This window comes from Anabrus simplex, chromosome 1, assembly GCF_040414725.1.
Source record: "Anabrus simplex isolate iqAnaSimp1 chromosome 1, ASM4041472v1, whole genome shotgun sequence".
NCBI lineage: Eukaryota > Metazoa > Arthropoda > Insecta > Orthoptera > Tettigoniidae > Anabrus > Anabrus simplex.
In genome coordinates this window covers 1,051,399,487-1,051,413,723 of record NC_090265.1, presented here as the reverse complement: position 1 = coordinate 1,051,413,723, position 14,237 = coordinate 1,051,399,487, and the positions used below count along the sequence as shown (strand labels likewise).

General features: G+C 38.4%; 1 protein-coding gene across 1 annotated transcript in view; it reads left to right on the top strand.

Annotated features, from left to right (window-relative positions):
- The window catches only part of ash1 (histone-lysine N-methyltransferase ash1), a 272,719-nt gene that overhangs the window by 138,970 nt on the left and 119,512 nt on the right, over positions 1-14,237 (top strand). Inside the window, exon 8 of the mRNA XM_067137046.2 lies at positions 11,046-11,345. Coding sequence (XP_066993147.2) covers positions 11,046-11,345 — 300 coding nt within the window. The remainder of the gene's footprint in view (positions 1-11,045; positions 11,346-14,237) is intronic.

The window sequence follows — 14,237 nt, the reverse complement described above, 5'->3', positions numbered from 1 at the left end:
TCCACCAAGGCACGAGTTTCCATCGAGTTGTCCCTGAAAAAGATGGAATGGACTCAGCAGCAGCAAGAATAACTTGTATGATGTAAGTTAAAAGACAGCTAATGAAGTGAACTTTGGTCAATCAGCATGCTTAAGAATCAATCAGGGAGGAAGCTTAATGGATTTCTGTTTCAACAAAGTAAGAATAATGAGGAAAAGGTCACTGTCACAGAGGTAATTATGTACATCCCACCGAAACAGGGGAAAGAAGGCATGGCTGCACAGACTAATGTCAATGCGTGAGAAGGTACCATGTGCTATGCTGAAATGTGTTGGTTCGTCTGCATTCAAAATACATAAATTCAGCTCTCTTATTAACTATTCCAACTCCCTTCATCTGGGACATTGCATTTCAGAACCCCATAATAGGGCTCAATAAGAGGAAAGGAGGTGGGAACTGATCTATAAAATCAATTACGTCATTGATATCAAGGGGCTGGCCTAGTGAGTAATAAACATTGCAAACTGTAGTTATGACAGGCAACAAAACTTGTACCACTACTGCCTCCAGCTGGGTTCTTAATGGAACCACTTCATTGTAGATATCAGTATAAGTGAAAATGCCGGCGCTTCCAGAAACGTCCTACATTCAAGCTTCCAGAAGCGTCCTACATTCAAGCTTCCAGAAGCCCAGTTGGCATAATCCTGTTCCGTCGAGTATAGTCTAAAATTTCTCAGGACTGTATGATGACCGGGTTTGAAATTAGTTTCTTGAATACAGACTATAGATGCTTGTCATAACCGTTTCAGTTTCACTGAGACATAATATGGATTATTCAGGGAGTTTCAGGTTATAAGCAGCAAGAAGCATTTTTACCTACACTATCATCTTTTTCCGAAGATGCTGATAGATGCACATCTTGTGCTTTTTTGGGTGCTTTTCAGGAGTGGGGTTTCCTCCTATGAGAGGAGTGAGCAGATTTTCCAGCAGGCAGATTTGCTGGTGCTAACACAAACACTCTGGATGGAGGGCAGGTTTCCCCATTATAGGAGGAGGAGCACCCGGTGAGGGTGTCCTTTTCCTCCCCACCTTCTTTCCTTATTTATGGATTCCCAGCCCTGGTCGACGATGCTGTCTCTGCCAACCTCTTGGGGGAGGGAGACTTTGTCTTCTCCCCCTGCTGTGGCGGCATGGGTTTCTTAGCCTGCACAGGCTTATTTGTGGTCAAAGGTTGGGCAGTCCCCAACTTTGAGCTTTTAATCTTAGCAGCGTTACTCACAGGAGCAACCGCCACGTTGGGCGCGGTGATCTTCGTAGGTGCTGTTGAAGCAAACAATGAACGTGGTAGACTTGGTAGTATCATCCTGAAGTCTAGTGCCTTGACATGTGCATCCATAGAACTGAACTTACAACATGCTTTGTAACTTTTAGGAGAAATTGAAACGTGAAATGAATAATTTGTAACTTGAATCAAATATAAATGATGAAACTGAGTGCCGTGTGTAAAAGATTTCAGGAATAATTGACTCTGTAGAGAATGAAAGAACTTCCTTCTCCCAAGGTGATGGTCATCAGGCTGACAAGGCTCCAAACTTGAATCATTACCTTACCTGCTACTATTTAACTCTGAAAATGAATTTGGGTAGCATGCCAGGTTTTTCCTTGCTCCACCAATAAAAGATTTACCATAAGTTTCACTATGTCATCTTACTCCCGAAACAAAATACAGTAAGACGAACACCAACCATAATCATCACGTGATGAGACCAACTTGTTTTGCCGCTTACAAAAATAAACATCCACAAACAACATCTACAATCTATACTCCACAAATAGTTCTGAAGGTCATGTATAAGATGACTACCCATTCTTAACCTCATTTACATGATCAGAACAGTATCATCACCTTGGAATCAATTTACCACAGCTTATAACTGTATAAGAAGAAAGCCATCCCAGTCACTTCACTATACTCATTCAAACAACTTCACAGTGTAGAATGGCTACTGTGGAATAGATGAACGATGAACGCCATGTTGAATCAATCAAAGAATGACCACGCACTGAACACTTGGCCTACAATTTCATCCACGGCAGTAGAACAGTTTCAAAACAATTAAAAGGTATCAGTACTTACGTTCTTAAGTATCCAAATTAATGTACTCCTATAGCTTACGTCCTTGGGTCACGCTTAAAATCGAGCACACGCTCGCAGCAATTCAGAGGTCACATGTTTCACAAAATTACAAAAGTTAATTAAAATAGAAAACTAAATCATAAGAATTTTAGGCAAAAGCCATAGTTTACATGGCCATTAGCCAGAGTGTCAGACTCCATCGCACCAACACTCAAGCGCGTCTTCCGCAACACAGGGCAATCTACCTCCATCTTGTACAGTGGCTAGAGAACAAGTCCTCAGCTAGCCGGAAGCAGCCACAGCTCGCCTCATGTCCCGCAATAAACATCATAGAAACCTGCCCCCACCCTACATGTAACGCTGCAACAATACACCACAAATACTGGCACAGTCAACCTCCAAACTCTCAACAACGTATTCCTTAATACCTATTTTACATTCTTGTCGAGCTGAATACCGGACCTGTGAAGATTACAAGATTATTTTGTGCATCTACAGAATGGTGTGTTAATGAAGCTATGTAATATAGAGAGAGACTTTCAAAGGTGGTTAAATGAAGAAGTTATATCATGTTCAAGATCATGCTTCCACATCTCTGCACAGTATTTAAAATACAATTTACCGTTGGTCTTTTATAGCTATTGTTAAGAGTTAAGGAGAATTTCCTGTTGTGTATGTTTATCAGGAACTCAAGGGAGACTTCATTAGTTAGTCGGAACATAGAAAGAATGATGAACTCTTCTCAGAAGAATTCTTAAGGTTTCACCTTACTTTTTCCTGCCTGCTGGCTCTTTAGAAATGTGTGCGCGTGCGTTTTGTATTCAGGAATCATTCAAGGCAAATATTTTCGCACTGCAAGTTGTGTGGTTAAGCTTATTTTTAATATGTATAACTTTTGCTTTCTCAACGTCGCATTTGTTTCTACATTCATCCCTGTTTTTATCTCCTCGTAAGATGTGTAGGCCTATTGTTTAATGTAACACCTTGTGTAAAAAATAGGGTTAAATGAAGGAGTTATACCATGTTCAAGATCATGCTTTCACGTCTCTGCACAATATTTAAAATGAAATTTACCGTTGGTCTTTATAGCTATTGTTGAGAGTGAAGGAGAATTTCCTGCTGTGTATGTTTATCAGGAACTCAAGGGAGACTTCATTCGTTAGTCGGAACATAGAAAAAATGATGAACTCTTCTCAGAAGAACTCTTAAGGTTTCACTTTACTTTTTCCTGCCTGCTGGCTCTTCAGAAATGGTGCGTGTGTGTTTTGTATTCAGGAATCATTCAAGACGAATATTTTCGCACTACAAGATGTGTGGTTAAGGTTATTTTTAATATGTATAACTTTCCCTGTTTTTATCTCCTTGTAAGATGTGTATTGTTTAATTTCCTGTTGTGTATGTTTATCAGGAACTCAAGGGAGACTTCATTAGTTATTCGGAACATAAATAGAATGATGAACTCTTCTCAGAAGAACTCTTAAGGTTTCACCTTACTTTTTCCTGCCTGCTGGCTCTTTAGAAGTGTGTGCGCGCGTGCGTTTTGTATTCAGGAATCATTCAAGGCAAATATTTTCGCACTGCAAGTTGTGTGGTTAAGCTTATTTTTAATATGTATAACTTTTGCTTTCTCAACGATGCATGTGTTTCTACATTCGTCCCTGTTTTTATCTCCTCGTAAGATATGTATTATTTAATGTAACACCTTGTGTAAAAAATTGGGTTATATGAAGGAGTTATATCATGTTCAAGATCATGCTTTCACGTCTCTGCACAATATTCAAAATGAAATTTTACCGTTGGTCTTTATAGCTATTGTTGAGAGTGAAGGAGAATTTCCTGTTGTGTATGTTTATCAGGAACTCAAGGGAGACTTCATTAGTTAGTCGGAACATAGAAAAAATGATGAACTCTTCTCAGAAGAACTCTTAAAGTTTCACTTTACTTTTTCCTGCCTGCTGGCTCTTCAGAAATGTGTGCGCGTGTGTTTTATATTCAGGAATCATTCAAGAAGAACACTTTCGCACTGCAAGATGTGTGGTTAAGGTTATTTTTAATATGTATAACTTTTGCTTTCTCAACGATTCATTTGTTTCTATATTCGTCCCTGTTTTTATCTCCTTGTAAGATGTGTATTGTTTAATGTAACGCCTTGTGTAATATAAATACCTACATGCTGGCCTATTTTCCACATTTTGGCTGATGATGACGCAAAACAGCATTGAAACTAGTTCCAAGTGCAAATACATGTTATAAATAAACTATAACATTTTTGTATTGAAAAGGTGGACTGTTTTAAGTTTTCCTATCATCCATTTCCTCCTATGTTACCAACATGTCTTAAATAAGTCCGACATAAATGTCAATCAGATCAATACACATCACACATGGATATTATCACACTGTTCACCAATACTGAATGACATCATCCACTATTTAAAGTACCGAGATCAGAATATCACAATAAAATAATCACACACGCGCTAATTGAAATGTTAAATTTAGAATACCAGACTCAGACAAGTACGTATTGCAATATCTTAATTACTAACATCACTCGCAGGAATTTATTATGTGTTTGCTTCCCTCATTGATTAAACTATTTCAGGACATCTAAAACTTAATATAAATCACATACTACGTCTACCAAGATAACAGAAAGACTACATGAAGAACATTTATCATAGGTTACTGACTTGAAAGCCAGGGTCCAGGTTGCTCATGGCTTTATGTCTCCTCTTCACATCTGCAAGGCTTACGACGTTTGGGATGCACCTTTGCATTTTAGCACTCCATCTCGTTAATTTGGATCATATTACAATTCAACATATGTGAATGTGGAATGAGCCTGAAATTTTCATATATTACTATACTCGTATACAACGATTTGTTTCTGCTTGTTAATATCAATCTTTCTGCTTATCATCAGTCTGAACTCTTATGATCTCGAAAGTTTTTTCCTATCATTTAACAATAACAATAATCGTCTGATTTTCTATTTTTCAACATAACAGTAAAGTAAAAAGGAATCTTTAACTCATTGTGCCTTCTACTACATGTTCAAAGAATTCAGCTTCGATGATCACGGCATACGTGCCACAACCATCGTGTTATGGCAACTTTGATACTTTACTCTTATGTGACATTCATTTACCTATCTTCTTTGTCTTATAAAATTAGTTAATTACAACACACATAACATATAAATTAACACTAAATGAATAATAATATATATAATTAAATTCTTAAAAAGTTACAAAAGTCCATATCTCGTTATTAAGATTTTCCATTTATAGTATAGTATATGTACACATAATGTTAAAAAGAGAGAGGTCCCACCTATTCAATACAATGATAAACTGTTGCACACATTTTCTTGAAAAAGTGAACATTTGGAGTTCATGTAGTTTTTACACTCTTGCTATGAGTGTTAAAAGAACTTAAGGATACAAGTGAAATGTAGCACTTTTCCATGGAGGTAATTTTGTAGATATCATAAGCAGTGTGACGTTCTAAGCTTGCAGCAAGAGTCTTCCAGCATCTCTTATAGGATGGGGAGGTGGAGCGGCCGCGCGCTTTGTAAGTTGGATTGAGATGACTGCTGTAGCGCAGAGTACAAACACCGTGCGCTCGGTCTGGGTTTATAAGAGAGACACTGTGCTTGATGATCTTTGTGATAGTGGTCATTTCTCTGTTCTTCTAAGGCTCTTGAATCAAAAACGAAGTTAAGTACCAAAGTGTTGGCTACTTTGCTGTGTGTTTACAAAACCCGCAGTGATGGCCTATGAGCTGCAGGGGTCTGTTGATAACCACATTTATTCCATCACAACTGAAATTCTGGCTGCTTGAGAGGGAAAATATATCTTCTTCCTCTGGCATCCCTTGCCGGAAACATGTCACACGGTGACGAATGAAATTGTGGCAGCCGTGCATGGTTGTTAGCGGGTTTTTAAGCATTATCATTGGAATCCTGCAATGCCCAACTCTATAACCTTTAAGCACCTATGTGCTGAAGCCGGTTTTTGATTTGCGAGAGTAAGGAAGCTACTTGGAATAAGTCAGTCTGGTGGTATTTGAAGGTGCTCAAATACGTCAGCCTTGTGTCGCTAGATTTACTGGCATGTAAAGGGACTCCGCAGGGCAAAATTCCGGCACATTGTTCAAAGTAGTTAGTGAGACATAAAAAACTCAGCTAGAGTACCTGGATTTTCCATTAATGGAGATATATTTACAATTCCTTCTATTATTGCTGATCATATAGAATCACATTTCACAAATACATCTAGCTCTGGTAAATAAATCATGAAGCAAATGTTTACCACCTCTCTTTTGCCTGTAGTGCTTTGTATTCATATGAAATCTCTTCCACAGAGCGCACTTGCACTGTGCAGGGACATGGCTGGGCAGAATCAAAATCTATAATCAGATGCTCTTAACATTTCAGTGACCAGTGTCTTGATGATCTCCTCACCCTTTTCAATAGAATTTGGAATGAAGAAGAGTTTCCATCTCAATGGCATTAGAGAGTTGTTATATCTATTTCTAATCCAGGTAATGATCCAAAGTTTCTGGAAAGTCATAGGACAATATGCCTAATAAATGGCCTTTTTAAGCTATTCGAAAGGATGGTGAACTGACGTTACGCACGCCTTGGAAGAGAGTGTACCAGTAACATTTTCGCTCTCATCAGTCTGCAACCCATCACCTGGTCAAACTGGAGAGTGCCATTTGGGTGGCTTTCTACAGAAGGAGTGCTGAATCGCTGTTCTCTTTGACTTGGAGAAGGCTTAACAATACTACCTGGCTCTGTAGGTACCTTTACACTACACCAGAGGGGATTCTGGGGAAATCTACCCACATTTATTGAGAACTTCATGTCCCACGGCACTTTTGAGTTTGGGAAGACATATTCTCAATAATACGTTCAAGAAAATGGATACCATGCAGATCTGTATGAAGTGTCACACATTTTGCAGTCGCCATCCATGGCATAGTTGCCACTGCTGGTTCTGGAATTGTTCCATCTCTGTTGGCTGTACATTTCAACACCACAGAGATGGCAGTTGCTGAGAGGTAGCTACAGTAAGCTATTAACCAAGTTTACAGATGGACCCTACAACATGGTTTTCAGTTTTACATGGCAAAACCTCAATCGTACAATTCTGTGCTGACGTGTGCCCATGCATCCTAAACCAAAGCCCTGCTTGTGAAACAGTGATATACACCTGCAAATTTCAGGTCCTTATTTTGATATGAGACTGACATGGCAGCCTCAAATCTGTCAGTTGAAAGTTGCCTACATGAAGAGGCTTACCATGCATTTCTTAGCAACATATCATGGGAGGCTGGCAGTGTGGTGCTGGTATGTTTTTACACAGCTGTGTTTTGATTTCATTTTGTCTATTATAATGTGGTTTATTGTTCAGCATAATTCTACCTTCTTTCAGGTAGTATACTCCATAGTGGAGTTGGGCTGGCAACTGGAACTTTCTGTACTGGCTCGATTCCCGGCCTACTTGCTGAATCGGGAGTCCCACCTTTAGAGGAAAGACAGCAGCAAATACTCCTCATGTACACTGCCAAAATTCGTTAAATGCTGCAACAATGCCTGTTTGATACCCACCAGCGGTACAAAAACCAGCTAAATGCCACATGACCCGTTGGGTTTCAGTCATCAGTTGATCTGATTACCAGCAGTTGTCTCGAGCTGACCCATGACGAAATGTATGGTCAGATCTATTCCATGAACATAAAAGGTGAACGCGGGTGGTTCTGTTCATCGGAGGTATTTCTACGACTTCATTCACCAATATCCAGACAAGCGACTTGTATTCACAGATGGTACTCAGATAGGGGTGAATGTCAGATGCTTGTTCGTTTCTGGTGATGTCAGCACCAAGATCTCGCTTCCTAGTGTTTGTAGCATATATACTGCAGAGCTCTTCACCGTCTTAGATGCTTTGCAGTTTGTGCTGCGGCACAATCGAGGCCACATTCTTATGCGTGCTAACTTAAGTTCTTTAAAGTCTGTTGACATATGTTTTCTGCAACACCCACCGGTGCAACAGGCCAGGTTGTCCCAAGCTGGCACCCGAATCACTTTCATGTGGCTTCCAAGCCATATGGGGATTGTGCTTAATGCACTGCAATCAAGCTGCAAAAGAGGTGGTACTACCTAGACCTAAAAATGCACCTGCTAAGGATATTTGGTCTCAGTTACGCCGGACCATCTTGGCATCCTAGGAATTGGAGCGACTAGTTATCCAGACTCCTATAAACTGAGAGCAATTAAGAAGACTATTACCATGTGGCACTCCTCTTCCCATCTACACAGTCTTACCTCCTGTAGAGGGATGGACAACTCCACCCCCACATTCATGTTGTGCCAAGTTCACCATAGCTCACATCCTCACAACCTAAGATGGGATTTCAGCTTGTAGGAAACACTCAAACTTATACTTGCCGATGGCAGGGATACTGCTGATATCATTCACTTTGTGTCTGGGAGTGGATTAATCAAGCTTGTATACATTTCCAGTGTTCTATTATTTGATATGTTTCTGTCCATTTTGGCTTAATAAAATAATTTTTGTTATATTTTAAAATTCTTTTATTGGATTCACTTGTTGAATAAATTATTTTGATTTTGATTTTTGTTTCCACTTAATTAGTTCAGAGAGTGGTTACCTAGTTGTATTTCCTCTGAAACACCACCATCGCTATCGTGATAGGATTTGATAACTTTCATTTAATTGAGCTATTTTTCAGTTAGCCCTGATTATACCCCTGTTGAAACATTTGTGAACAGTCTTGGCCTCTGACTTCACCATTTTTTGGGATATTTCATTTTGATTGAGTTGGTAAAATTTTTATATTGGTCTCCACTTGATCTGACCTGAACACTACTTTTCCTGATATTTTTACAGAGTGAGATATGACTAATTCATTCCTTTATATGAACCAGAAGACAGAAAAATTCAGTAGGTATAAATTTCATTAATAAAAGAGAAGCCTGCATATTTCTATGCTGTGAATGAGTTAAGCTTGATGGTGAAATACTGTATATCTTTTGTAAAACTTTTTCTTATACCCTGTTCACTCATTTTCTTCTTTTTATTGCTGAGGCATTTAAATGGCCCATCTGATGGCCATGCAATTTAAGGCATCAAGTCTCTGTGGTCTTACACTGTACTTAGCTGGTTCAAGTCCCGTTGATGGAAAACAATTTCACCTTCAGAATGTTGGCGGGCAGTGTAGGAGAGGTGGTGATATAAAATTTCTAATCACTAGATTGTGTGCCAAAAGCCTGGATTCAATTCCAAAACTTCTGCACAGTGTTCACATAGAGTGAGGGCATATGCCACTGTTGATACTGTTGATGGTATTACATTCATTGGATGGGGGCAGTAAGTCTTGAGCTGACCCTTTGCTGCTGTTTGACAGGAGTAGGCTATGTACTGGCTACAGGTTTCACCCTCTCCATTCCTACTGTTATATATCACGTCATTCTTTTCATCTCATTAACTCCTACGATAAGGTTGATGTCAGGAAAGGCATCCGGTTGTAAAAAGATAGATAGATCTCGCTTCATACCTAACTCTGTAGAGAAATGGGGCAAGGGTTGAACAGACATTGCTGAAGCATTTAAATCAATTGAAAATGAAAACCTACAACCTGTTTTCCAGTCATTGACCTGGTCAGGGATGTAATGAATGAATCATATATAGGCTAGTAGTACGACGGGGTTGCCACTCCGAAAATGATTTATTAATGACTGATGGAGATGCTATGAAATGAGAATGGAGAGTGGGGCTGAAATGAAAGATGACAGGGAAAACTGGAGTACCCAGAGAAAAACCTGTCCCGCCTCTGCTTTGTCCAACACAAATCTCACATGGAGTGACTGGGATTTGAACCATGTTATCCAGCGGTGAGAGGCCGACGCGCTGCCGTCTGAGCCACAGAGGCTCCCTTAAATCAATTATAAGCTTTTATTTTTCTCCAAACTTCAGAGGTTAGCAGAATGAACAAAGGTTCTTATAATATTTTAAAAATTGTATATATTCTCATATTGTGTTGGGATAGCACATCTGCTTCTTATTTGAAAACCGGCAAGTTGGCCATGCGGTTAGGGCCGCACAGCTGTGAGCTTGCATCCGGGAGATAGTGGGTTTGAACCCCACTGTCAGGAGCACTGAAGATGGTTTTCCGTGGTTTCCATTTTCACACCAGGCAAATGCTGGGGCTGTACCTTAGTTAAGGCCACAACCGCTTCCTTCCCATTCCTAGGCCTTTCCTCTCCCATAGCCATAAGACCTATCTGTGTTGGTGCGATGTTAAGCAAATAGCAAAAAAAAATCTTGTTTGAAAGCCCCCATTTCAATTGTCTTTCAGTCCAAACATTGTAATGCTGGACAGAGGTCTGGAACTTAATGCTGGGTAAAGGGCTGGGACAAACTAAGGAGCTGCTTGATATGAGGGAACAGACTTGGTCACAAAAGCCAAGCAAGTCAGCGGAGGATGTTGTCACACTGACTGCATGGCAGGTTATCTGGCTGGGTGTAGTCATCTTGGTAGGGCAATGCTCTTAATGGCTTTTAGGTGCCTCATATTGGATTTTTGTTTATTTAAATATTGTATGTTGATATAATTGAATGCCATTTAATAGTGAATCATAAACATCATATTGAATGTTAAAAAAGAAAGTATCATTGATGCTGTAAAATGAAAGAACATACTGGTAGTACAGATTATAAAATTGCATGAAATGGAAATATTGACTGTAGGTATTTTGATGTCTGGAGGTAAAGTAGTATGAATCCACTTTTATTGCCACTGTTTGTCAGGTTATACTATTTTATATTTTATACCATAAAGTGGCTTTACGACATTGGTGTATTTTTGTACTATTTTTAAGTTCTCCTTTTCTAGCCTTGCAAATGTGGTAGTGTGAATTGCCGTGGTGTGATCGGTGGCAAATCACAACGGATAAATGGGGCCATTTTGCCGCCAGAAGAGAAACCGGAACGGAGGTTGGTTGGAAGACCTCGAAAAAATGCCCGTAAAAATAGCAGTAATGTCAGTTCTAATAAACTGAAATACAAAAAGAGATTAGGTGAAGGCAGTTCAACGCAGAAGCATAGCTACATGACTCCTGTGAAGCCCATGTCACATCAGCAACGATGTTTTGCTCAACTTCATCATTGTTTCCTTCTTAGGAACTTGGAAAAGGTAAATATGAAATTAATCTGCAATAGTATTGTGATTTTAATTTTGCTTTAAATTTGTAAACTTTTACTTTGAAATGTAAGCAATGTAATATGAAGTACTGAGTTACGGGAGTGCAAGGAGAAATGAACAGATGAAAAAGAAAGTAAAGGTCAGAATATTATTGAGAGAATAGGCTAAGGGAAGACATTGTGAAAAATTGTCTGCTGTTCCCATTTCTTTGAAAGTGAGACATGGTGAGTTACACTGTGGGGAAATATTTTAGGCCTAGTTGTTGGGAAAGTACAGGAAGTGCAAGAAAGACATAAGAGATACTAAAGGATGAAAAAAGCTCCCAATGTGGTTTGGTATAGAAAAATGATATTAGAGATGGAAAGTTTGAGACTGTGCAACTTGAATTTTTTTAAATTTCTTTTTTTAATTATGATTGAGTCATTTGGCTGATACACATTGATTTATATAAAATTAATCTTGGAACAAGGCTAGGTAATTATACTGTTGGAAGATCTGCACGTTATTTAAAGAAAGAAAGAAATAAGAAAGGAAGAAGGAAAATACCTGTTTGAGACTGCGCCGTTCCCGGCTCCCAGAGAGGACGCATAAGATCCAGGCTAGCTTAATTACGATCCTTCTGACTAACATAATTCTATCATTTGGGCTATGAGTTCCGAATATGAGAAAGACATATCCTATGGAGCCAAAGAAACCTTAAATTACACATAGAAACAACTCTCAAACGTTGCTTATTGAATTTCTTACGCTACCAAGATGTTACAGCATTCATCCACTTAAATCTAAGTCTCTACGCTACGAAACACATTGAAAGAACTGTTTAAATTTTACTTCTTATTTATTATATACTTGTTTCAATGCAAAGGTCGAATGTTATGCTATCCTCCCTAAAGAATTTCTAATAGAGGAAACTGCATGAACATCTGATTATTTCGCCCATCTCTAGCGAACATGGCCTCAATTTGTTAAGTCTATCTATTTCTTCTACCCGAATGCATAACCAACCATTTATTTCCTGTCTTAGCCTCTCTCCATATCAGCATTTCAATCAACACTTCCACATTTCTGGCGTGAGGAGAAATCGAAGAAATGTCAGTATCGGGTAAAAATATATGCAAGCTACGTTCATCTTGAATCTGCCGGTAATCGACACGTTTGGCACTCACTATGCATTATATAAGAAATGCTATTTGAGTTAGTCATCCTTTAAAATGAATCTATTGAAATCTATTGCACTAAGTGCTTAAATCTTGATTGACCCAAAAATCAAGGACAGAATGTAATATACGGCAAATTATTGAAGTCCGTATAACCAATTATTTAACTGAACCTTATTATAATTCAGCTCGTAATTAACAAATTAAAAATCATAAGTCCAAAGATGTTGAACTCGCCATCTTAGACTTTTAAAGAAATGATCAAATCGAAATAAAGTGAAAAATTAATAGACTGAAGCAATTAAGTTAAATATGTTTGGGTAATTAAAACTTGTGAAATAGTTTAGAACATATTTGAGTAATTAAAACTTGCATGGGTAATTAAAACTTATCGGCATAATTAAAACTTATTTGGGTGCTCCCTAGCAAAGAAAAATATTTACAATATGCTATCTTACAAGCTAAAGGGTAGATTGAGGGCAGTTTCAAGATATTCAGGACGCATTTTAGGCCTAGAACCATATCTCATGAATTGGAGTTCTCCTCTGTTACCTATGAAGTCTCTGATAATTACTGGCTCTTACTTGGAGCTCATATTAATCTGCTGACCTACAATTATTCCTATCTCTCACAACATATCAGTAGATACCTGTAAATGTCAACTTGGGAGGATAGTTCCCATTTCTACAAATAACTGGTTACAATTCTGAATATTCATGCTTCTTATTTCTCTTCTTCTTCTGCATGAATATTGATAAGTCCTCTTTTAAATTAATGTAATTTTATAAATGGTTCAATAAGTACCAGTAAGTTCCACATACAATTCTAAGATCTGAATCTTCTCATTATTTTAAATTGAACATACGTGCGACATTATATATATTCTAACGACTACTCTACTAGTCTCATCTGAAGTATACTAGCTAAGGTGGTCTGCATTGTGCGAAGACTCGACCATAAAATACAATTCATACATTTTCAGTCAATCATCAGTGATAGGATGTTGCCTAAGAAGTTACTACATTTCCTTTCGCCTGAGAATAGATCAGAATTAGAAAACATCTGTGACACAGTGCATGTGTTTAGTTCATCCTCCTAACTGAAACTTCGTTGGCACTACCAAGTACGTACGCTAACCAACAGGTGTCACTCCAATCCTACTTGAACTTTCTCATCCTTGCTCGTAAGAGAAATAGTACATATAAATGCTACATATTCACTTCCACTTAGTAAAAACTCAACTTGAAAACCATTAAGTCCACTACTACATCACCGTGCTCAAACTCGCTAAGAATCAATAACTACCACCATTCTAAATTATCAATCTCATATCAACTTCTCTTAAAAAATCATTATTATACCTCCAAACATTTATTCCGTCTCCTTTACTAAATACGTGTCCACTTCATTTAATCGTGGCCTTTATTATTTTACTCACGGTTCATGGACATATTTCACGACATTATGGCCTTAATTCTGTCATAACCTTAAATTATTGTAAACACATCTGTCTATTTAGCAAGCATGTCCTACTGCTGGTTCCTAACTTGACATTCTTTGGTCATAACCAACGTACCCGCGTACCTAAATCTCTCTTTGACATAGTATACAATTCACTGTCACCTTAACAAACTCAGTATTTCACACTGCATGGATCATATCTCGAACGTAGGCTTTCATCACTGATTGACTACCTATCTATGGATTTGTCATTCATATACGAAGA